Genomic DNA, 27,061 nt, shown 5'->3' with positions numbered 1-27,061 from the left:
CTTCAAATATGTTCTGATTGGCTGTCAAAACATTCAATGTCAATAAAACATATAGTGAAATGAGCATACAAATTAAGAAATCTTATTAAATATTAATTTATGGACAGTATGGCACCAATATAGTATTATTCGCACTTGTCCTGATTAGGCGAAATTACTCTATAAATATGTTCTGATTGGCTGTCAGTTTGTGCAGTATTTGCGCATCAGTTAGGATGGCAAACATGACTTGATCTAGCTACGTTTCACCTGGTTTACCAAATGAATGATTTTTCCTTGTTGCAGGGGGCACATGGGACAGAAGGGCTCTCCAGGGCTGTTGAGAGGTATTTTTAGAGGCGGGTCTTATCTGAACTCCCGGGGGCCTGAAACTCAGTCCTTCACCTTGCCAGGTCAGGCGCTGAAAGGGGAATCAGCGGGCATCATGGGAACGGAACGAGTGCTGGAGCCAGAGGGGTCGATGTGTGACCTGACGGTGCGGCTGGGCGGCCCGCTGACAGTCAGACAAGACCAAGACCACCATCAAGTCTATTTTCACCGGTACCTATCACTGTCACACACTCTTAAGAACAGATTTACAATTAAAAGCTATGAACACACACTGTCATCATCTTAGGGGTTTAGTTTACTCTGCAGAATGACACTTGTGTCATCGTTTACCATCCTATCATTAGTCATTCCAAACATACACAATTTTTACTCGTAATCAAGACACAAATTACAATATTTTTCAAGCTGAGAGGTTTTTGTTTGTGTTTATCCAACATTTAAATGCTCCAAAATGTTTATAAAGATTTTGAAAAATGCATATGAATTAAACAGGTCAAGCCAAGTCTTTAGAAGCAACTTTCTTTTGTGAATATTTTAGTCATTTATTTTAGGAATTTATCAATTAACAATGTTTATAGCATTTGTTCTAATGTGAATTTGGTCTTGAAAGCTTTAGTGCGCTTGCTTGATGCAGGATAACCAATGAGGTTTGTTTTTGTGTCACATTGCATATTTGAGCTTCTACAAGAGCTTATGTATGAAGTTTTTTTTATGTGTCAAATATGGAAGGCAATCAGCGACTAAAGTCTTTAAATGAAATTAACTTTCAACTTGAATAGTTTGATAATGTAAAGGCAATCATTTTAAACATGTTTGTTGTGTTGAGGCAGCAATTTAAGTTGATGGAATGTCTGATGTTAGATGCGTTCCATATGCAGATATAGTCTTAAATATAGGCATTTCTTCGGGAGAATTTGGTTGTTGATGCTGTGAAGTGGTCAAACTTTGTGTTGATGCTATAAAATGTCACAAAAAATCACAAATTTCAAGACTTTTATCACCAACAAGCTTTTGCAGCCAAGTCATATTTAATTTTCAAAAATGTATATCTAATGTTAGATGCCATATGCATATATTGTCTCAAATAGGCATTTCATTGGAGGATTTGGTTTTTGATGCTGTGACGTGATCAAACTTTGTATTTATGTTATAATATTTCTCAAAAATTTCACAAATTTCAACAATTGTCGCCAATATGCTTTTGCAGCCAAGCCATATTTAATTTTTAGAAATGAACATCTAATGTTAGATGTGTTCCAGATGCAAATATAGTCTCAATTACAGGTATTTCATTGGAGGATATGGTTGTTGATGCTGTGATTAGGTCAAACTTTGCATTGATGCAATACAATTTTACAAATTTCAACACCTTTGTCGCCAATAGGCTTTCGCAGCCAAGTAATGTTTAATTTTCAAAAATATACATCTAATGTAAGATGCATTCCATATGCAAATATAGTTTCAAATAAATCGATTACATTGGGGATTTGGTTGTTGATGCTGTGAAGTGGTCAAACTTTTTATTGATGCAATAATTTCACAAAAAAAAAATCACAAATTTCAGGACTTTTGTCACCAGGTTTTCACAGCCAAGTCATGTAATTTTCAAAAATATACATCTTTTGTTAGATGCGTTCCATATGCAAATATAGTCTCAAATACAGGCATTTCATTGGAGAATTTGGTTGTTGATGCTGTGCAGTGGTCAAACTTTGTATTGATGCTATAAATGGTCACAAAACTTTCACAAATTTCAAGACTTTTGTTACCAATAAGCTTTTGCAGCCAAGTCATATTTAATTTTCAAAAATGTACATCTAATGTTAGATGCGTTCCCTATGCATTTATTGTCTCAAATATAGGCATTTCATTGGAGGATTTGGTTGTTGATGCTGTGAAGTGGTCAAACTTTGTATTGATGCAATAAAATTTCTCAAAAAATGTACAAATTTCAAGACTTTTGTCACCCAGTCATATTTAATTTTTTTAAAAAAAAACAACTATCAGGTTAATTTTTTGTCTCACGCAAGAGGTATGAATTCTGTTCTTGTAATTAAGTGCATTGCAAGAAACAATAAGGTTTTTTGAGCATCAAGTTGAATGTGTGTAAAAAAAACCAAAAAAAAAAAAAACCTGAATTTTCATTTTGAGTGTGAATTTATCTCCTTTCTGACTGTGAACCAAACAAACTTGTCCAAACTTCTCACAGAAAATGCATATATTTTCAGTGTCACATTGGATAAATGTATCATAAGGCTTTCTGAAGCTCACAGTAATACCCAAAATAATTTGCTTGTTTATCAGTAAGCATGCCAACACAATTACCGCACTAATTACTGCAGTCAGCGCGTAAAATATTACCAAGTGTGAGGCAATGCCTCCTCTCACACTGCAATATTCATACCATAATCATGTTATTACTGTAAACGTGGCTCACTTTACGACAGCAGTAATTAAAATCGGCTCTGATCGCGTGTATCAGTGGCAGCTTAGCACTGGCGTACTGTCAGTAATTAACACTGCCGCCCCATCTCTTCCTTTCCTAATGAAATCGCTCAGACAGATCATAGATTTCCCATTCATCTCTGCAGACCAGACACAGGCCGCTCACCTCCACTGCTACTGAACCATGATAATACTAAATACAACACAGAGAGGGGAAAACATCTCTTTTTCTGTGTCCCTGTTTTTTCTAAAACGTTGATTTAAGCTGCTAAAACTGAAGCTGCATGTTGGTAATAGTGCTGCGTTCAGCTTGTAGCAGTAAAGGAGGATATAAGACTCCATGTAACGATAGAATGATATATGAAGGGTTTGCACAGTGTAGCTATTGTAATTTCTGGCAAATTAAAGCAGTGACTTGGAAAGCCGAGGCTTCGTCAGTTTCCAAGCGCTGCTTTAAAAATCAATATGCCAACAGGAGCAGATGGGAGAAGGCATTGTGGATGGAATTCTTCACGCAATATTTACATATCTAACTAGGCAACTGACGCTCCAAGATCCAGTCAACTGCTGTCTCAAGACCTCAAGCCTCACGTCTGATGATTTATTAGGCTTCTGGCGCTGCTGAAACTCACTACCTGGCTGCTTTCCGCTCTTCTCTCTTTGTGTGTGTGTGTGTGTGTGTGTATGTGTGTCAGTTTTTGGCATGTGGGTCTGAATTTGTGTTCATTTCCATATGTCTGTGTTTGCTTGTCTGGCTTCCTGTGTGTTATCGCATATGTCCATGTATGTTTTTGTAGTTTTTATAGGCGTGGGTCTACCATGTATACACGATGACACTGCATATATACACATGCACAATGTCAATGTATGATTTTCAAGTACAAAAATATTATTGTTATTTTATATAGTTTAAGTCAGAATTATTAGCCCCCGTTCATTTTTCCCCCAATTTTTCATTAACAGAGAAAATATTTTTTTTAACACATTTCTAAACATAATAGTTTCAATGATTCATTTTTAATAACTTATTTATTTTATCGTTGTCATAAATAATATTTTACTACATATTTTTCAAGACACTTCTATACAGCTTAAAGTGACATTTAACTAGGCTTAACTAGGTTAATTAGGCAGGTTAGGGTAATTGAGCAAGCTATTGTATAATGATAGTTTGTTCTGTAGACAATAGAATATATATACCCTGCTGAAAAATCCAGCTTAAACCAGCCTAACCTGGTTGGCTGGTTTTAGCTGGTCAACCAGCCTGGTTTTAGCGGGGTTTTGGCCACTTCCAGGCTGGTTTCCAGCCATTTCCAGCCTGGTCTTAGCTGGTCAGGTTGGGAGATGACCAGCTAAAACCAGCTTGACCAGCCAAGCCAAGCTGGGAGTCCAGCCAAAACCAGCTATATCCAACTTAAACCAGGCTGGTCAAGCTGGTTTTAGCTGGATTTGGCTGGTCTTTTTCCAGCCTGACCAACTAAGACCAGGCTGGAAATGGCCAAAACCCCTCTAAAACCAGGCTGGTCGACCAGCTAAAACCAGCCAACCAGCCTAGGCTGGTTTAAGCTGGATTTTTCAGCAGGGTATGTATATATATATATATATATATATATATATATATATATATATATATATATATATATATATATATATATATATATATATATATATATATATATATAAATATATTTATACAACAGTTCTGTCTGGTTCTCAAATCTTATTGGCAGATAGCCGTGCGATATTCTGCAATATCAGAACTCCTACACTGTTAGACATTTCAAAGGGTTTTTACAGTAACTTACTGGCAACACTGTTGCCAGTAAGTTACTGTATTTTAGATTTACAGTATACAACTGTAAATCCGTTTACAGCATGTTACCGTAGTGTCTGAAAATGGTTAACTACTGTAAAAACCTAAGTTAACAGTTAGCTACTGTAAACCTTTTAATTTTGTCCTAAATATTTTATAACATAATTTTATTAATATTATTTTAATACTATAGACCTAAAAAAGACACAATTACAAAATATTAACAAAATAAACACTTTATTTAAAACATTGGAGATGCTTAAAACAAGCTTAAAAATGTGTAAAAACATTACATTTCAATCATTCAAAATATTTTATTTTAAGAAAAAAAAACATTGAAAATGACAAAGCACATTAACATACATGTACAAAACTAATTTAAGTGTCTGACCTGCATATTGTTGAGAAAAAAAAAAACCAATTGTACTAAGTACTACTGACATTAAACCAGACACAATTACAAAATATTCCATTCTTTAAAACATTAATAATGCTTAAAGCATTTAAGGAAAATGTGTGAAAATTACATTAAGCAATAAAATCAACACATTAAAAATAAATAAATCACACAAAGCACTAGAACATACATGTACAATAAAAATTTAAACTTCTGAATTGCATATTGTTGGAAAAATAAATGTTTGTAACTATTAGCCGACTCAGAAACAACCCAACTTTAAAATATTACTAGTTCTGGTGTCAAATGCTCAACAAGGTCTGAATTCACATGTTCAAATGCAATTCATCTTTATTTCTATTGCACTTTTACAATGTAGATCAATGATGTCAAAGCAGCTTAACATAGAAGTTCTTGTAAATTGAAGCTGCTTCAGTCCAGTTTTCAGAATTGAAGCAGTAAATGTCACTGCTAAAAAAGTCCAAACACTGAAGAGCAAATCCACCGATCCATCAATCGTAGCCAAGCGATCCAGTGGCAACAGTGGCATGGAACAAACTTCACCAACTGACGAAAGTGTAGAATAAAATCCCTTGAGAGATACCAGGCTCAGTTGGGCACGACCAGTTCTCCTCTAGCCAAACTTGTGCAAGGCTGCAGTCTAGGCACCGGAGGCTTGAAAGTTCACCAGCGGGTGGTCAGGCTGCCCCATTGGATCAATGCGGAAACTCATTGATCACGTGTGTCTTTTAGGATTCACTCCTCCATGACCACCACAGCATCTGGTCAGGATTTGGCCCAGTCCAGGATTATGAAGAACTCTGGATAAGGACAAACAGACTAACATAAGTGTCATATTCTGAGCTATTATTTGTTTTCTCCACAAGATGTCGCCATTTTCCCCAGTGTTTCTGTTTGTGGTTCATTTGTGTTAATTTGGTTCAGCTGTGTCTTGTTAAGACTAGCCTATATATTCTACCCTCTTGTCTTCACTTGTCACTTGGTTTTTGAGTTTGATGTGCTACCGCTGTTGCCGTAAGTCCTCTTGTTATTACCTTTTGTATTTTTTTGGCTATAGTACCAGTTGCTCTACGGAGAACTTTATGTTTGTTAACTGCTTAGCTTTTGGAGTTCCTATGTTTTTGCCTGGCGGCTTTTTCTTGATGATTTTGGATTTCCTTAATAAACACCTTTGTTTGAACTAGACTTTGTGCCTTAGCAATTGGGTTCACCAACTCTCCCTGTGGCTCATCGTTAAACCACTGGTCTACTACACCAGCGACCCGGGTTCGAGCCTTGGGCTCATCACAGAAAAACCAAGTCTAACATGAACCCTGCTGAGGCCTCTGCCCAAGAAATGGTCTCTATTGTTGCTCAGCATGACGCTACAGTCAAGCGCCATGAGGCGGCCTTGATTCAGCAAGAAGCACTTATGGAGAAGCATTCCCAGTTACTATCAGAACTCATGACTTCCATGCGACAACTCTCTGACAGTCTGCGTCAACGTCCAACTACATCCCCAGAAGAAGCTTCAACCCCAACACCTGTCATTCATACCCCTCAACCTCAGTTTGAACCACGTCTTCCCCCTCCGCAACGCTTTTCAGGGGACCCGGAAACCTGTGAGGGGTTTATAACTCAGTGTGACCTCACTTTCAAGCTTCAACCCTCCACATTCCCTTCAGATCAGGCTAAGATCGCTTATATACTCACCCTATTATCTGGCAAAGCACTTGCTTGGGCAACAGCAATCTGGAATGCTAAGTCTCCCTGCTGTACTAATTACTCAGCTTTTGTGAAAGAATTACGGCGTGTATTTAACCATCCCCTTTCAGGACGAGAGGCTTCCAAGCACCTACTCACCTTGTGTCAAGGAGGTAAAAGTGCCGCAGAATATGCCATTCAATTCCGAACAATTGCTGCAGGAGCAGGCTGGAATGATGAGGCCCTCATCGTTTGTTTCCAGAATGGGTTGTCTGAGGCCCTCAAAGATGAGTTGGCTACCCGAGATCCAGCTAAAACCCTTGAGTCCTTAATAGACCAAGCTATCCTCCTGGACAACCGCCTGAGAGAAAGAAGACTAACCCCCTGCTATGTTCCTTCACGTTCTCCCAACCTCCCCAATACCCCATATGCTACTGAGTCACCTCAGTTTTCAGAACCAGATTCCCCAGAGCCTATGCAACTAGGCCGTGCCCGGCTAACTCTTCAGGAACGCACTCGCCGTATGAAGAGCCGTCTCTGCCTCTATTGTGGTGGGTCTGGTCATTTCCGTTCTGATTGTCCTGAGTTGAAGGAAAACTCACCATCCCAGGCAGTAAGGAGAGAGCTGTCTCGGGAGTGACCCAATTCATCTCTCCTAGCAATTCCAGTCTGCTCTTACCCATCACTTTAACATTTGAGTCTAAGGAACATCAACTTCAAGCACTTGTTGATTCTGGAGCAGCGGGGAACTTCATGGATCAGACACTAGCAACTAATCTCAAGATTCCCCTTAAACTGTTAGATAACCCTCTGGAGGTGACCGCTTTGGATAGGAGACCGATAGCTCCCGGAGCTGTTACCCATCTTACTGTTCCTCTGCATGTCTCTGTGTTCCACCACAAGGAGGAGATATCCTTTTATTTGATTGAGTCCCCTGACCTGCCCTTGATCTTTGGCTATCCCTGGCTTACTCTTCATAACCCCCACATTGATTGGTCTAATGGCGAAATTCTCCACTGGGGCCCCCTGTGTCACAAAGTTTGCTTAGACCCACCTAGTAATAATCCCGAGTCTCAAGACCCTGTTGACCTTTCTCGAGTCCCACCCCAGTATCACTCCTTTCACTCGGTCTTCAGCAAACAGAAAGCTTCTGTCTTACCCCCACATAGACCATATGATTGTGCCATAGAGCTAATGCCCGGCCAGTGCCCCCCTCGTGGTCGGGTGTTTTCATTGTCTCCTCCTGAGCAAACGGCTATGGAGACATATATCATGGAGGGCCTTAAAGCAGGGATCATCCGTTCTTCCACATCTCCGGCAGGTGCAGGTTTTTTCTTTGTGGGGAAGAAGGATGGAGGTCTCCGGCCCTGCATAGATTACAGAGCTCTCAATAAGGTAACAATCCGGAATCGTTATCCCCTTCCCCTTATGGCCACTGCCTTCGAGTTACTCCAGAAAGCCACCATATTTTCTAAACTGGACCTGCGCAATGCCTACCACTTGGTACGGATCAAGCAGGGCGATGAGTGGAAGACGGCATTTAATACCCCTACAGGCCACTATGAGTATTTGGTCATGCCCTTCGGCCTTACTAACGCTCCTGCAGTTTTTCAGGCTCTCATAAATGATGTCCTAAGGGAGATGCTGAACAAGTTTGTTTTTGTCTACTTAGATGACATCCTGATCTTCTCGAGTTCTCTCCAAGAGCATGAGAGTCACGTCAGAAAGGTATTAAGACGTCTTCAGGAGAACCATCTATTTGTTAAACCCGAGAAATGTGAGTTTCACACCACTGAGGTCTTGTTCTTGGGCTTCATCATTAAACCAGGGCAGGTACAGATGGATCCCAAGAAGGTCCAGGCAGTGTTGGACTGGCCAGCTCCTACCTCTGTAAAGGAGGTTCAGAGGTTCATAGGATTTGCCAATTTCTATAGGAAATTTGTTCAGAATTTCAGCTCCGTGGTGGCTCCCCTGACAGCCCTTACAAAAGTGGGTTCAGCCAGAATTTCCTGGAATCCAGAGGCTGAGGCGGCTTTCAGGGAACTCAAACGCAGATTTACCTCTGCACCCATCCTTACTATCCCGAATCCAGAATTACCCTTTGTGGTCGAAGTTGATGCCTCAGATGTGGGAGTGGGAGCTGTGCTATCCCAGAGGGGGAAAGATAACTGTCTTCATCCATGTGCATTTCTTTCCCATCGTCTCAGTTCCTGTGAACGTAACTATCACGTTGGAGACCGAGAACTACTGGCTGTAAAGTTGGCATTGGAGGAATGGAGGCACTGGCTGGAGGGTGCCAAGCATCCGTTTCAAGTCCTGACTGACCACAAGAACTTGGAGTATATCCAGCAGGCTAAACGCCTTACTCCCCGTCAAGCCAGATGGTCCCTCTTCTTTAACCGGTTTGACTTTGTTCTATCCTACCGCTCTGGATCCAAGAACCTAAAACCAGATGCTCTGTCCCGAATATACAGTAACACTCCCCGGGAGAGGAACCCAGAAGCTATCATTCCCCAATCCAAGATTCTTGCACCCCTCAGATGGGGGTTTGAGTCAGCCATCCGTAAAGCCCAGATTCAAGATCCAGACCCAGGTGGCGGCCCTACTAACCGATTGTATGTTCCAAAGGCTGTTCGTTCTCAAGTTCTTCAATGGGCACACTCTTCCCGGCTGACCTGCCATCCAGGTATTTCCCGCACCTTGGACTTTTTGCAAAGACGCTTCTGGTGGCCTACAGCTAAAAAGGACGTAATATCATTGGTTAGGGCCTGCCCTGTTTGCAACCGGGGAAAAACCTCACATCTTCCCCCCCAAGGTCTTCTGCACCCTCTGCCTATTCCTCACCGACCATGGTCCCACCTCTCAATGGACTTCATTACTGGCCTCCCACCCTCCCATGGAAACACCGTTATTCTGGTCATTGTCGACCGGTTCTCCAAGGCTGCCCGATTCATTCCTTTACCAAAACTCCCATCTGCTAAGGAGACAGCAGACCTCATTACTTCCCATGTTTTCCGAGTCTTTGGAATTCCACAGGACATTGTGTCGGACCGGGGACCCCAGTTCTCATCCCGGTTCTGGAGATCTTTTTGTCAGTCATTGGGTGCATCCATTAGTTTGTCTTCTGGTTTTCATCCCGAGTCTAATGGACAGACAGAAAGGATTAATCAGAGTCTCGAGACCACGTTAAGGTGCATGGTGGGTCACAACCCTTCATCATGGTCCTCATACCTCCTATGGGCTGAATATGCTCACAACACTCTGCGCTCATCCTCCACTGGGTTATCCCCCTTTGAGTGCCAGTTTGGATTCTCCCCTGCCCTCTTCCCTGAGCAAGAGATTCAAGTGGCTGTTCCCTCTGTACAGCAGCATATTAATCGATGCCGTCGGACCTGGAGAGTAGTCCGCCGAAAACTCATCCAAACCTCTAACCAGTACCAGAGGCAGGCCAACCTTAGACGCAGATCTGCTCCCTCCCTTCGAGTTGGTCAACGGGTTTGGCTCTCCACTCGGAACCTTCCCCTTCGGATAGAGTCCCCCAAGCTTAACCAACGCTACATCAGACCATTTAAAATTATCAGGAGAGTAAACCCAGTTTCTTATCGGCTAGAAATACCTAGGTCATTTAAGATTAATCCCACCTTTCATGTATCTCTCCTAAAACCTGTGTTGTGCTCTTCTTTTGTTCCCTCTGACAGATCCCCTCCTCCTCCTCGCAACATTGGGGGTAAGCCTGCCTACACAGTCCGCAGGATACTGGATGTTCGGAGGGTGCAACGGTCTCGACAGTATCTTGTGGACTGGGAGGGGTATGGTCCCGAGGAGCGCTCCTGGATTCCCGCTAAGGACATCCTTGACCCCAAGTTGATCCGGGATTTTCAAGCTCGCAGTTCGGGTGGTCTTGGTGGGAACGTCAGGAGCCGTTCCTAGAGGGGGGGGTCCTGTCATATTCTGAGCTATTATTTGTTTTCTCCACAAGATGTCGCCATTTTCCCCAGTGTTTCTGTTTGTGGTTCATTTGTGTTAATTTGGTTCAGCTGTGTCTTGTTAAGACTAGCCTATATATTCTACCCTCTTGTCTTCACTTGTCACTTGGTTTTTGAGTTTGATGTGCTACCGCTGTTGCCGTAAGTCCTCTTGTTATTACCTTTTGTATTTTTTTGGCTATAGTACCAGTTGCTCTACGGAGAACTTTATGTTTGTTAACTGCTTAGCTTTTGGAGTTCCTATGTTTTTGCCTGGCGGCTTTTTCTTGATGATTTTGGATTTCCTTAATAAACACCTTTGTTTGAACTAGACTTTGTGCCTTAGCAATTGGGTTCACCAACTCTCCCTGTGGCTCATCGTTAAACCACTGGTCTACTACACCAGCGACCCGGGTTCGAGCCTTGGGCTCATCACAATAAGCATAGAAGAAGCTTGTTTAAAAAAAATAAATCATATACTGGTTAATTATTTTGAAGCATGGCAGCTAGGTTGGGGTAGTTTTCAGCTGGTACTGAGCAACTGGCTCCTGCTCATAACCTGCTCACTACCATGTTTAAAAGATAACTAACCAGAATGTCCTGTTTATTTTTTTCCCTAACAAGGTTTTACAAAAACATTGTAGCATTTGTGATGGGTTGATTCACTGCAGGACAGATTAGACTATTTGTTTTATGTATTCCTAATAAACTAAAACTGACTGAATACTGATAAAACTATTGAGAGTGTCTCACCTAATCCAAGTTCTCAGTTAGCTGGTGAAAGAAGGATAACTCACTGTTGTTCATGGTTGTCATTCTCTTCACTACTTCTCCTGCCTTCTTCTGGCTCACTCTGGTTGTTGCTGTGCATTTTGTTTCATCTTCTGGAATTATTTATACAAAAAAATTTATTATTTTATTTATTGCAAAATATTTAGGCAACATGAAATGGGGAAAAAGACATTTAATACATAGACAAATGCATGTATCCCAATACTAATTATTGTATTTTGAAATGTCTGACCCATGACAGACCTCAATCTGCTCAAAAATATTATAAACAAAGATGAAAAAAAAACCTACTAAATGGTTTAATAAAAAAGGGAAAACGATTTTTTTATTTAGCTAGCAACTAAACATGTGACACATTTTGTATTAAAAGTAACGTTACTATATTGAGAAACAAATAGATGTACAGTACTTACTGTTGTATGAGGTCCAGTTTGCACAGGCAGGCTCCCAGTATTCTATATTGAGACCATAAAAAAGCCAAAAATACAGATAAGAATACCATGCTACAATCCACAACCTCCACACAACTTTTTTTTTATTTGTTTACCTTGGTTGCTTACTGGTCTTGCTTATTTTTTAAGCATAAGGCTGTGCTGATCAAGATGTTCCTCCGAAATGCTGTTTGTTTCTTCAGACAAAACCTGCTGCTGTGCCAGTGCCATATCTAAACAGAAAAAAATATAATGGTAACAATTATGTTAAACCAAATGTCAAGAGTTGTGATAAAAAAATAATTAGCAAACAATAAATAGCAAAAAGGTGGTTATTAGCATAATGCATAGAGGTAAAATTGGTTTTATATTAGCAGATTCAGACTTCCCCCTTAATAATTTAATTTCATAAAAGTATTATTTGCAAACTCTAAATAGCGAAATCATTTTAGCAGCTAATGACTATCAAAGTACAACATGCTCACGGTCAAATAAACAGTGTTAATGTTGATTTCAAGTCATGCTGGCATGCTAATTCTGATCGAATATTCAAAGTAACATGGTAAACAGTATAACGTTAGAGTCTTCTAAATGAACGAATGTGCGAATATAAAACCAACTTTACCTCTATGCATATTGTATAGATTTACGTTAACGTTCTTATAGGTTACGTCGCGATGTTATTTTCTCAAGCTAACGTTATAAGTTACTCTAAACCAGAGAAAAATAAGTTCACAACATCTAATATATATAGTATAAATCAATATAAGTTAAACGTTGCACGTTAAAATGAGTTTGAGTCCAATTCAGTATAAACTTAGCTCAGTTTAGCTAACAGTTAACATTACCATTTTAAGATCGCTTCAGCCAATGTTGCCGAGCAAACAAATGCTAATAGAGGTGCTCAAATCAATGTCGACTGTTGTCAGCACAGACAGACGCGCTTTTACCTGGATTATTTGATGGTCTTTCATTCATATTCTTCTGGGGGAAAACACTCTCTGCCGGACCGTTGTCTCGTGCTAAGTGTCCTCCAAAACTGTCTGCATACCTTTGGTTCTCTCCTAAACCAAAACCCGCTGCAACACCGGTTTCTATGTAAATAAATAAAAAGATATGACGAGAACAATGGCTATAGTCATAAACAGTCTTATTTAAAGTAATAGTAGTGTTAATGTAATAAATTAAATAAAGGTAACATCTTAATAGATGATATATTTCTCAAATGGGCGAAATAACGCCAAGCCAGAGAAAATAATAATAGCCAACTTTATACTTTACTTTGTTTTATTCTCGTCCACAAAACATTCTGTAAAATGAAACACTGCCTCAGCTTACCAGAGTAAAGTTTGTTAAATCCAGTATGTTCTTCAGGCACACTAATAAATTGTCCTCCAGAATTGCTCCAGGGTCCTCAGGCAAAATGTGATGCAGAGTAGTCGAATCGCCGCAAGGTGGCGTTGAAGCAGTTGTGGAAAATACAGTATAATACACGAATTTTTACAAATACAGTACATCGCTGTATATGTTGTTCGACGTCACACTAAATTCCCATAATGCAACGGTAAATACAGTTATTTACCGTAAAAGGAATTTGCAGTATTACACTGGGTGAAATACAGTAAATAACTGTGTAATTTACAGAAATGTCTAACAGTGTACAGCCTCTTTACCCTTTGTGTATTACTCCGCACACATACAGCCAGCAAAAAGCAGACACTAAAGCTCTAAAGTTTAAAAGATGCACGCTCAATAGTTTAACTGTCAGCTTATGATTTGAAAATTTTGAAGTAGTTCCTCATACAAAAGGGTCTTTTCTCCATGTTTGATTTAGTTTTTATATACACAATTATGCCGTCAAACTGTTGTATAAACGCAATATCACACTCCAACGCACACCTCCCACCAGTGCTGATATACAGCCATATCGCACTGCTACGAGTGTGATATTGCACATATATATATATATATATATATATATATATATATATATATATATATATATATATATATATATATATATATATATATATATATATATCATACTGTGAAAATTCCCTAGCTCTGTTAAACATTATTTGGGAAATATTGGGAAAAAAAAAAAAAAAAACGCAAAAGGGGGCTAATAAATCTGATTTCAACTCTATATTACAAACTGTTCTTGTTAAACGGGTGCACATAATGTGAGGGACATTTTCGCTAATGGAAATTTAACCAATTACAACAGAAATTTAAATTCCCTCTGAATATTTTTTTTCAGATTTTTACAGATTAAGAACTACATACATGCCCATACATTTTTATTGGATAGTACATCTCCTTCAATCATTGACATATGCCTTGATTATTTTAGTAAAAAAGCATTAGCATTATTTTATAAACAGCTATAATCTGTTAATTCCCTCTCCATAAAGAAAGAGTGGCAGAAAGAATTGTGAGAGGAAATTACTGAAGAAATATGGCAATCAGGTTTGGAGGATTTTAATAAACACTCTATTAATTCTAGACATTGTCTTATTCAGTTTGATATAATTCATAGGTTACATTTTTACAAAGAAAAAATTACATCGAATCTTCTAAAATATTTCACAGACAATGTAATTGATATAAAACTTATTTGACAAAAACTTTTATTGTTATCCATTTAATTTGTTGAAGCTGTTGTAATATAAGGGACATACTGAATATATTGTGAAATTATTTATTTAAATACTTAAATACACAGAGTATTTATAATTGTATAATAATGCTGTTGTGGATAATTTTTTTTATTTTAAATATTTAGCTATTGTTATTGTAACAAGAATGTAAACTATTTATATACATCACAACTAACGTGAATAAATAAATAAATCACACAGATAATTACATATTTTGATAATAGAACAGTGTATTGAGTGCATAAATTTGATATTTGTAATAAATTATTCTGTTTGAATATGCTTAATGTGACCATATTTATTATAACAGTAATGTATTTCCCTTAATTTGACTTTATTGCATTTCATTCAGTTCGGTGTGATTTTTAAAGACTAGTTGGAACAATTCTGACAGGACACACATGCCAGTTAATGAGTAAAACAGCTTAATGAGTGCAGTACGTTAAAGTTACAGTGTATTTGACAGCCCTTTGCTTATATTTCATTCCTCTTGGGATTTCATTATAATTAATTCAAACCACATAAACAGAAGCAACTTGACTTTTATTACTTTCATGTGGACTTCATATATACAAAACTTTGTCTTTTAAAATGGGCCTTTCTGATTATTGAACATTATTTTCATTTTTTTTTTTTTTTACAAAAGTTATTTGAAACATTAACACAGATACATTACCTGCATAAAAGGGATAGTTCACACAAAAATCATCCCTCATTTGTTCCATACCCGTTTCAGTTTCTTTCTTATGGGTAGGGTTGCATCATCTGTTCTTAAACTGGAACGTAAAGTCCACACTAGCGGCTTAGTTCTACTAGCTAATTTGTATCTATTTTTTTCTAAGATCTTTAAGCAAACTGTAGTTAGTAGGTCGTAAGCTCTCTGTAAAGTCATGCGTAGTTGCATTGAATGACATAATATCCAATAAAAAAACATTTAAAATGTTAAGCTGCTTTAACATTCTGCAAGTAATGCATCTATATATAACTGTCTTATGGAAATGAAATGAAATGATACATTTTCATAGTACATTACAGTCTGTCACTATAACAAATGATGCACATGCCTGCATCGCGAACCGTGAATGTACGCAAAATACACATAAAGTTGTATATACATATAAATCCTACACATGAAAGAAAAAGCAGGGAGAAGAACTCATTCATGAAGAAATTCTCGTTTTAATTGATGGATAAACTTAACACAAATCATTTTAGAAAGAAATTTAAACCCTTCTTTTACAAACTCAAAAGAGCGAGATTTGGGAGGAAAATGAGGCTGTGAGTAGATCATTCTTCATTAGCAAATAAAAGATAAAAATAGAATAAATATATATGTTTGTTTCAGACACACTTCTGATGCTTGTATTTGCAGCAGCTCCACTTCCACAACTTCACGTATTGAGTTAAATTAGGCTTTGCAGTGTCCATGTTCTGTCCTTTACTTGCACTGTATCTGTTCAGCTGAGGGAATGGAACCAAGCCCATGACCCCAGACACAGCAACATTCCAAGATGGAGGGGCCCTAGGTCTAAAATCTATAGTAAAACATGCCGTTTTCTGCTAAATGGTTACATTAATTGAGTTTAACATATTTTCCTTAAAGTGGAAATCTGTTTACAAAATAATGTAAGCTTGACTGCTTCATTTCCCCTTAAATGTTATTTATGTGATGAGATTGCATGTATTTGTTTTGCCTGTTGTTGTTTTTTTCTGTGATATGTGTAATGTGAATGCTGATGTGGTTGTGTGGTGAAGCCAAAGATAAATTTACACTTGTGGACAGTAAAGAAAATGAAGTATATTTATTTATTTTTACTTGTAATTTTTAATAATTTTTGCAGACGATCTGCATAGAAAAAGACTTGATCATCCCAGTCTATCTAAATGAATAAAACCTTTCCAAATAGTTATTCAAGTCATTTGGTAACATTATATTCATATCATACATCGCGGCAAAAACAAAAACAAAATATGGCATTGTCAGATTTTTTTTTTATATCGTGCAGCCCTATTTGTAACCATTCAAGGGTGAATTTCCATTTTTATGTGAACCATCCTTTAATTTGCTTTTAAAAATTACCTTTATAACTTGAATTTCATCAGGACACAATAAACAGACATCACGTTTTTCAAAAGTGATGCGAATCTCAATGATTTCTAGTCTCGGTTTAGTGCTTGTAACTGAATATATTTGACTAAACTCGACTTTGTGTGCCGGGACGGTGTGTGCAATTGGCACAGCAGCCGGTTTGAAATGACAAAATGTCTGCCTCTCTTCCTGTCTCCCTGCCAGCACCTGCTGCCACTGAGAGTCTCTGTTTGCATGTCAGTCTTTACCTCTCAGCTCCACTGAGCGTAGAACTGACTCTAAAACAAATGGCAGAGGATGTTTAAACAAAGCAATATAAGGCTGCAGTGAAATAATTCAAGGTTAGACTTACAAACAGTCGTGGCAGCTCGCTTAGTCACATGACAGAAGGCAGAGCGCAGTCTTGCATGACGGATCAGACGTCTCACTCTTTGAGCAATGGTATACATAAGTCACAGAGGTGGAGGTTATGGGGCTTTCTGGAGTATTGGAATATTGTAATGCGTTTTACAGTCACGGATGACTCTCTCTTTCCCTTTTCGTTTCTCATTCATCGTGGGTTTTCACTCCATTTGAACATTTTTTGGCTAGTGGCTTCTGTGTTTCAAATTAGCGGTTGTACTTTCATTCAAAATAATTGAATCAGATCATTTGAGATAATATGTTTGTGTGGTAAAACTTTAGTTTAAGTAACAATGCACACTATTAACTGGCTTATTACCTGTGCATTAAGATATTAACTGTTTATTCAGAATTATTAAGTATGATCTTATTCTACATACCTAATCCTACCTAATACCTTAACCCAACTACTACCTTACTAACTATTAATAAGCAGTTAATTAGTAGTTTATTGAGCTTATATTGTTAGTTAATGGCTTGTAAATAGTGGAAATTGAAAAAAATGGGTCGTCACAGTGGTTAGCACTGTTACCTCACAGCAAAAAGGTCACTGGTTCGAGTCATGGCCTGGCCAGTTGGCATTTCTGTATGTAGTTTGCATGTTCTTCCTGTGTTGGCATGGGTTTCCTCCGGGTGCTCTGATTTCCACCACAGTTTAAAGACATGCGGTATAAGAATTGAATAAACTAAATTGAATGTATACTGTATGAGTCTGTGTGTGTGTGAGTGTGAATGAGTTTGTATGGGTGTTTTCCAGTCCTGGATTGCGGCTGGAAGGGCATCCGCTGGTAAAACATATGCTGGAATAGTTGATGGTGAATGGATAAATAAAATTCCTTACACTGTAAAAAAAATTAATTATTAAGAAAACTGAAGCAACAGTTTCTGCTATTGAGTCAATAATTTTTTTTTCTGTTTATTGGATGATTTTTTTTTATTAGCAAAATAAGTAATTAGTTCTAGTTAGGATATCATCCTGTTTTTAATTATTTTGCTAATAATTCTGACTTCAACTGTATGTTTTCTAAGAGAAATGGTGACGTGTTGAATACTTATTTCCCCCACTGCATATTATAAGTAACTGTAACTAAATTGTCTAAAAATGAAAAGTAATCTAATTACACTAACTAGTTACTTTGCTGCTAATTGCATTCAACATTGAGTACAGTAATTTTCTGCATTTAGTAACATGTCTAATATTCTTTATTTTAAGTTTTAGGGCTGTTTACGGCTCTGCAAGTTTTAAAATAAGTTGTTATGTCTAATAAGTTGTCTTTTAATATTTGATCTATTGACTGTGAGGAGAATAATGACACCACATTGTACCAAGCATCATGGAATGTTGGGGAAAAAAGTGGATAGTTGTGACAGATGGCTAGTGTGATGAGACAGCAATGCCTTCATCATCCTAATGACTGGACTTATATTTTGAAGTGTGGACACCCCATCCCATTACACAGCCTATCCGTCTTCAGCAAACAGCCACTAGACCACATCTGAAGCCTGCTTTACTGCTGTGGGGTTGCGCTGCCACTAGGCTGTTATTTAAAACTCTTAAGAGAAGTAGAATTAGCAAATAGAAGCCACGCTACAGCAAACCTTGAGGCCGTGTGCCACTCAATCTGCACCACTGTGGGATGTTTGCAAGTGGAGGTCTGGAACCGTTATCTTTGCTTGTACTTTAGGATTGTTGAGTTTTGTGGCATGTTTGCGCCAGTGGGGTTTTGCAGCTGTTTAATTCCTCAAACTAGCATTAGAAGAATGTATCTGTTTATCTATGGCTATTTTCAGGTTATCAGTTTAGACAACAAATCACATTTACTTTGAGGTCTATGGGCAGCTTTTGTCAATGAATTTGATGGATGGATGGATGGATGGACGGACTGTAAACCTTAATAAGTTAAGACTACTCGAATGATTTCAGGAAAGTGATTCCCTCAGTTTGCTTGAGTAAAAGGAAATCGAAAACTCAATTAATTGAGTTGACCTAATTTGGTCTCTTCATTGAATTTACTTAACTGTTTTAAGTACAGATAACCAGGTCCAGACGGAATCTGCGGATGTTTTTTCGAGAATTTTGGTAAAAATCTGCGGATTTCTGCGGAATTATTTTGGGAGTATCCAGCGGAGTATCATAACTAAAACTTTAATATATAAAATAAAAAGTAATAATTTACTGAATAAAAATTGAATAAATTCAGATTTACACATTTACTCAAATAAATAAACTGAATTAATGATGGGCTAAAAATCTGCAGAAATCTGCAGAATTCTGCGCACGGGTTTACTTTTTTTTCAAATGCAATTAAACTATTCACCTTTATTATATTTGGGTTTTTTCAGCTTTTCTCTATCTAGCAAAATGACATACAGTAAAATAAATCTGCTCTTCCAGACTCCAGTATGTCTTCTAAATTCAATATAAGCTATAGTTGTAGATTTTTATAGACGTGTTTTATAGACTATACAATTTAAGTTAACTTAACAGTTCCAAGTTACAACTGGTTTACTTACATTATTTTTGTAAACTCAACTTGTTGCTTTTAAGGCAATTGGTTTACTTACTTTTAGTAACTAAACACCTTTTACAGAGTAATGGATAAGATAAACATACCTGTTTAAGTTTTGAAGCCAAAACTTGGTATTTTAAGTAATGTCAAGTTATACTAACTTAATATCTTTAGTAATGACAACAGCAGGGTTTACAGTGTAGATGTGATTTGACTTTGGTTTTATTGTATTTGCTAGTTTATTTTATTTTTGTTTGTTTTTGTTTTATTTATCTATTAAATTTAACTTATTATTTTTATTAATTTGTCAAATTGTACTGTACATTTATTTTTGCCTTATTCAGATTAATTTATTTTATTTTCTGAAGTTTGTATAAAATGGCTAATTGAGTTTTTATTTAGCTTTTTTACCATTTTTTTAAAAGACGTTTTCATTTTCAGGCCCTCAAAATGTTCTTGTGTAAATGAATGGCCAGCATGCCTTACATGATTTCAGTTTTTTAGTCCAAACTGTGTTTGTATAAAATTCAGTCATTTTAATTGTGGTAGAAAGCAGAATGAATAATATTAGATAATATTTCATTGTTAAAATGAGAAAACAATTTACACATTTTGTCAAGACAAAGCTTTCTTTGTAGGTTTTAAAGATGGATGAATTTAGCTCATACGTTTGATTCATTCATTCATTTTCTTTTCGGCTTAGTCCCTTTATTAATATGGGGTCGCCACATGACTCGATACATATTTGACAAAGTTGAAACAACATTAATTTTCCTGCTAGGCATTACCTGTGAAATATCTGCTTCTGCTTTCTAGATATCAGTATTGGCCATTGGAAACCCAGATCCCTCAACTGAACCCATGCAGGGAAAATAAGTGGACATGTGGAACCTAATCTTGAAAACAGATTCCAGAGAATACCAATGCCATTTCCTACGTAAGTAACATTTACATAAAAACTGTCCGAACTCCAATCTGAGTGTCTGATACATTGATTGTTAGGTATCTGATGCTGTACTCGTTGGAAAACATCAGGGACTCTCCTCTGCCCATGATTAGGAGCTCTTACGCTATCCATTGATTTCTCCTCTAGATGGGGATGAGTGCTTGAGAACACAGAGCTGGTCTGATAGCTTTGTGTTTGATTTGCAGAGTCTGGAATCCATTCACACACTCGAGGGGGAACGGGACTCTATCTCAAACACACACACAAAAAAAGGTCTTCATGTATAGAGACGGAGAAAGGGAGACCATGAGTCATTCCTCATCTTTATCAGAAGGAGAAAGAGGATTTCATGCAAAAACCTCAGCAAGGTCTTTTTGGATTTGCTGAAAGACAGACGCGTCCTAACAAAGGAACTTCTCTCCTCATTTGGTTCCTTTGAAAGGCTATAGAAACATCTAGTAAGCGTACATCTTTATCTAGGACTGAAAACCAATCAATCTCCTATTTTATTGGATTCGGTCACATCTCAATCGAGCTGAGGGTGAAATAACACAGTCTGTGCTGTGTTTTAAAGAAGAAAAAAACTGAACAGCCAAAAGCTCTCCTTTGTTTCTCTATCACAAACACCCACACGCTTCTTCAGACTGCTGAGCCTGTTCTTTTAATTCGGCCAGCTTGCATTCATCTCCTCTACTACGTTTTAACTAATCCATCACGGGTTCAGTGTTTGTATGTGCACAGGATGTACGCATTAAAGCGGAGTTCCGTTAGAGGTTAATGTACGTTATTTGGAAAGAAAGAAGCCAGAATGTGAGCGTACAGAAAGTAGAAGAGCCTTGTCTTCCTCGAAGTTGGCAATTACAGACTGCACCGTGTCCCTTGGGGGTCCCTGGTGCACTCTGTCTGGAGGCCTCTGTTAGCGTCGCACAATACAGATGTGTGGGCAGATGCCATCTGGGGCTCGGAGAACAAAACCAAGTGTGGGGGCGCCGTTCAGGGAATTCAGTCAGGAGACCTGAGAATCCAGCAAGAGAATGGAAAATGATCTGACGGTAATCAATCAAAAAAAACGGTGACACAAATGACCAAACACAAGGGCCCAGAGCAAAGCCTTGCACAAACACACCCCTGGCTGTGGCGATTCTCCGCCCACCGGGCAAAACGCAATCAATAGGCCTTCGCCTGATATAAGCAAAAGCGATTGGTGGAGAGCACTCAACGTGCACCGCCCCTTCCCCAACTAATTGCGCCTTTATGATTGCGCAGTCTCTCGTGTAGATCGAGAAAATAAAACGCCATTCTTTTGTTCAAGCTGAGTGACAATCGATGTTGGGCGCCCATTTCGAAACGCCAGATGCTCCGCCCGACTTCATTATGTCAGGCGAGATGGTTTCGCCTGAGCAACGGCCTCGGCACAAAGCGCTTCGATCGTGGCCCTAGAGACTAAGTCCCGGACGTCACCTGCTCCTCAGCCTAATGCTATTAAAAAACGAGAGATCCCAGAGAGGCCCCCAAACACGCATATGGAAAAGAACAAAAACATAGCTCTTACTATACGTAAACAGGAAACTGTTGCTGTGGTCAGACGAATCTTGAATGTTAAAGTTGGAGAAGGCGGTGGAACGGTTTTCAAGACGTCAACTAATCAAAAGAAACCAAAAGACAAACAAACTAAAACTAAAGTCACATATTTTACCCTACACTTGGGTAAATAATAATAAACACATTTTAGAAACTTGAACTTTTCATTAGCATAGTAGAAAATGGATTTTGAAACTGATAAGTTTTGTTTATTGTTTAGCAGATGTTCAGAAAGTCTTCAGAAAATGTGCAAAATCACAAAATATTTAACAAGCTGTTTTTCCCATTTCTTTTCTGAGTGTAATTATGTAGTAAATAAAATTTGTTTATAAAGCACATTTAACTTTAGTTTGGCACTGACCAAAGTGCTGAACAAAACCATAACACACAATCTAAAACAGTGAAATAACAATGAACGTAATATTAATAATAATAATGATATGACAACAACAATGTACAATAAAGATTACAAGCCAGGAAGGTGATAGAATAAAATGTGTCTTAAGTCTGGGCTTAAAAATAGAGGGAGAAGAAGAACTTGTAATGTCCGGTGGCAGCTGGTTCCACAAACGTGCAGCAGCGACTGCAAAGGCTCTATCTCCTTTAAGGTTATGTCGTGGTATAATTGTAGTAAGACCCTATTTGACAACCTAAGGGACCAATGAGTTGACTCTAAGCTAATAAGTTCAGAAATATAAGAAGGTGCTTGCCCATTCAGTGCTTTAATAACCAAAAGTAAAATCTTGAACTGAATTCTAAAATTAACAGGAAGCCAATGGAGGGCTGCTAAAACTGGTGAAATATGAGCATGCTTTTTGGTACCTGTTAAAAGTCTCGCTTCCGCATTTTGAACCAACTGCAACGTGCCAATGAAGATTGAGGGAGACCAAAGGAATTACAGTAGTCTAGGTGAGATGTAATAAGAGCATCTATGACTTTTTCCAGATCTTGAGAGGAAAGTATGGAGATGATCCCAAGCTGATAGTTATTATTCTTAACCACTGAGCTAATTTAAATGCAATGAAATGCTCAATTCCAGAACTCAGAGTATGTTTACATAATGATGTGCTAAAAATGTAAAAGATTTCATTTGCATTTTTGAATTGTTACAAGTAAACAAATTTTCAAAAATGAACACTATTCTCATAAAAACTTCAAAAAAAAAAAAAAAAACAGATTAACGAAAAACACTGCCTTACACATGCCAGACCAGTATTTGGTAACATCAATGAACAGAAAAAACTGTCTCATAAAGGTTGCCAAGTACTTACATCTCGCACAAGATTTTTGACTAAGCATAAAATATGAACTTTTGGTGATATGCACTTACGCACAATTTTCACAAAATCATGTCGTTGCATTCCAAAGACACACTATGCACTTATGCACTATAGCACCTACACATCATCCATATTTAGTGCACTTGTTTCTTTTAGAGTTTTCAGTATGAACGCACTACCTAGTTATATTACAAAATGGCATAGAGCAGTGCATTACAATGAGATTCAGGACACACTTCGTGTTTTGTACTTCACATAGAGACTATAAATGTTTTCAAATTTAGCATTGTGAAAACTTAAAACCAAAATATTCTGCAAGTAGTTTGGCCGAAACTAATAAAAACTTTTGTTTTTAGTTTAAATTGTTGTCAACTTTTATTTAAAGGTATGTACATAAGAAATGGAAAGATGGTAATTAGTCCAAAAATTGTGTTTGAGGCTTTAATGATTAATGATATTTTAATTTATCAAGACTACACAAAAGACAAGCATATGGGATTTTTATATTGGGATTTATTTAAATATTTACTTTCAAAAATGGTCATAATGCCATACATACAGTCTTGCATACTGTGGATATAACCAATGAAGCATTTCAAATAAATAAATACTTTGTGCACACATTACATTCTGAATAAAAATATGTGAAGTATAAATGTAATCTCCACTACATTCACCATGTTGTGTTTTTGGTTTGCTTCTTGAATTCAAAAATATGTATGTTGTCATGTATATTGTTTTTCCCTATATAATAGTATGGAACTACACCGTTTCGTTTGCAGCTTATGCTTTACATAATAATTTATGTAAGCAAAAACAGTTCACTTTATTCCAGCATGAACATTTATCTTCTAGTGACACAACAATGAAGTGCTGCCACAACTGTTAATGTTAAAGTATAAACTTTGCCTTGTCTCTTACAGATCCATCAGCCTCGAGGGCGGATCCCAATAGCTCAAGTCAGTTGCTCTCCCTTGCGACCCATCCATATGCAAACACGCTGTTGTCAAAGTTGTCAGCACACAGTCAACCCGACACCCTTTACAGGATGTGGATTGGCTCGTCAGGTGGGCGCAAGCAAGTACGGTACAAAGCGGGAAGCGAAATCGACGCATCTGCTACTATTGATGGAATTCTAAGATGGAAAAGACGCATTTGGTGCGCAACTCTAACTCTGTGGGCGTCTAGAAACGCTTGATTGACAGGGGCAGGATGAGGTCGTGGAGTGTAGGCGTCCAGTTGATAAAGGCATAAAGGGTCTCATCCAAACATTTAATAACTTTTAGGCTTTGTAGTAACAGCAGTGCTCGATGCACGGATGAATCTCTCTTTTGATGCTTTTTAAGAAGTTGACGCAGTTCATAATACCGGTTTTGAAAAAGTCGTTGAGGGCTCAGTCGGCCTGACTGATGCTTATTCACACAACAAACGTATCAATACAACGTAATCGGAAAAAAAATATCAAAAAATATGCTACATGATCCATATCAATAAGGTGATAAAATATGCGTCCACGTTAGGTTTTATTGTTGTGCCGCACAGCAATGCTGAATGATATGAAAGTTTTGAATCATTTTGAAATGATCAGATTTGCGATGACGAGTCAGACTTTTGTCTCAAACTGTAGCACAAAAACACTGCAGTATAGGAATAGTCAAATAATTATATCAGAATAAGCAAACAGTCATGCGTTTTCAAACATAATTCCACTCTGTTATGTAAGTGTTTAATTATTCATTAAATGTTTAAATGTGTACAGTTTCCTCCTAATGACCTGCCTATTAGCACTGTGATAAAAGTATTTAAGCACGACCTAGAAAGTTTAGAAACTGATTTTTTTATTGAGCGCCGTGAATTAGATGGATAAATAGCAAACACTAGACGGCGCACTTGCTCTTCCCGTTATAAAGCTGTTCGACTCAACTTTAATGACTTGCGCGCTTCATACAGTTTTTGCATGACGTGTACCGCTATAATAATTTTGACCATGGTATTACCCATATATTATGAACCATGATCGGCTGGTAAAAGCAGCCCCTTTCTCTTCCTTTATGTATTTTCTGGCGCGTTCTCCTTAACGCGCGCACGCTCTGCATTCTCACACACAGGCGAGCTGAGTTGTTTTATGATTGCGCAATAGATTGAAAGAAGGACTTTTTATTTTTATACAATTCTTTCAATTATCATATACCTGAAAAATGGGCTGGCTATTTACCCGAATGGATGGACTGTTGACTTTTGGTGTCTCGCTGTGACAGGCACGTCAGGCAGTAAAGATCCGCCCCTCGGCGGTGTTCAGCAGCGCTCCGTGCATCACTCTCAAACGCTAATTCCACCGGGACAGACGCAACTTCGGTCCGCGCGCGGAGCGGAGGAGACGCACACGAAATGACACCAATGGCTGCGCTTGTGTTCACAGCGACTTTTGCGCTAATAATCTGGATACCGACTTTCGTATTAACCGCACGGGTCTACCCTCCTAATGAAGGTAAGGATTTACCAAAACCCAAGGAAATTTCAACAAGAGTTATGTTTTGTTGTTGTTTGGTATGCCACTTGGGACCGAGAGTGGCACAGCGCTATGACTGCCATTTGTTTTATTCATTTCGACACTTTATCTCACCAGCGAAAAGGAATTATATAACGTTTTTTTTTTCTCCGAAAGTCCCTTTGGGTATCTCCAAGTGTCTGCGGTTCCCAAAACCCGCAGATCAAATGGAAAGCTGAGCCGTTTCTTCTTCTTCTTCTACTTCTTCTTCTTCTTCAAAAGAAGTTTAAACTCGGACACTAATTGGGAGGAAACACTGCTTGTGCTTCGACCGATTTCCAATTTTGTTGGAAGTTTCTTTTTATTTATTTATTAATTTATTTTTGTTTTGTGATATATGCAGGGATTACCAGAATTGAAAATAGTCCACAATTCTCCTGTCAATTATTACATTTATTTACATTAAATGCGCAAATCTACAAAAAACGCGGACGGACAAATGATTTCAGCGTTCCAATACAATTTGTAAAAACCTAAAGTCTCAGTTAAACTCGCATGCTTTAAATACTTCAATCGTAAGGCTTTGTTTTGGAATTTGCTATATATATATATATATATATATATATATATATATATATATATATATATATATATATATATATATATATATATCACTAATTTAAAAGCTCAAATGAACAGTAATTTTAATATAATCTTTACATTCATCACACTTATTATTTTACTGTCTCAAAAGACCTAATTTAGCTTGGACAATAGCCAACTTAGGATGCTGATTTAAACAATACACAATCATGCCATAATCAGAATCTTTAAAATGCATACTTAAGCCAAATGTTCTGTATTATTTAACCATAACCAATAGATATAGTCTTTGTGACCCTTAATCAGTGTGCTTTGAGAAAATGGAGAGTTTAATAACTGTGCAGTTAGGAACAAAAGCGTAGCGGCAGAAACAAGTTTTGATGACTTACAAGGTAGTTTGATCTAGTCATAAAGAGGTTGATGATCCATTTTCAGTGACTCATAGCATTTTGTCTTTCCACAGTGACACTGCTGGACTCGAGAACTGTGCAAGGAGAATTGAAATGGGTTGCAAGCCCGACGGAAGGAGGGGTGAGTCTACAGAGGACAAACAATGTTGCTTTTTCTTCAGTTTTTGTGTGGAAAAATTCCTCTTAACAACTCTTGAAGGTGTTGATTGTTTTTG

The 27,061-nt window shown here is 37.8% G+C and overlaps 1 protein-coding gene and 1 long non-coding RNA gene across 13 annotated transcripts in view; one reads left to right on the top strand and one right to left on the bottom strand.

Annotated features, from left to right (window-relative positions):
* Positions 1–392: 392 nt before the first annotated feature.
* Positions 393–27,061, top strand: part of epha4a (eph receptor A4a) — a 90,014-nt gene continuing 63,345 nt past the window's right edge. For 7 of the 11 annotated variants that reach the window (XM_087239992.1, XM_087239990.1, XM_087239991.1 and 4 more), the window contains 2 exon segments: positions 25,661–25,833; positions 26,900–26,967. In XM_087239992.1, the coding sequence (XP_087096118.1) occupies positions 25,734–25,833; positions 26,900–26,967 (168 nt within the window). In that variant the 5' untranslated portion in view covers positions 25,661–25,733. 11 annotated transcript variants of the gene reach the window in all.
* Positions 4,878–13,628, bottom strand: LOC147846444 (uncharacterized). Of its 2 annotated transcripts, XR_015478814.1 has the most exons (6): positions 13,216–13,628; positions 12,828–12,971; positions 11,994–12,110; positions 11,860–11,901; positions 11,452–11,538; positions 4,878–5,806 (listed from the first exon to the last, which is right to left on the bottom strand). It is a non-coding gene; the product is annotated as an uncharacterized LOC147846444 (long non-coding RNA). The 2 variants fall into 2 exon arrangements; XR_015478813.1 differs by lacking the exons at positions 4,878–5,806; positions 11,452–11,538; positions 13,216–13,628 and having other exon boundaries at positions 11,838–11,901; positions 12,828–12,880.

This window comes from Danio rerio, chromosome 2, assembly GCF_052040795.2.
Source record: "Danio rerio strain M-AB ecotype USA chromosome 2, GRCz13ab, whole genome shotgun sequence".
NCBI lineage: Eukaryota > Metazoa > Chordata > Actinopteri > Cypriniformes > Danionidae > Danio > Danio rerio.
This window is presented reverse-complemented; position numbering and strand designations above follow the sequence as displayed.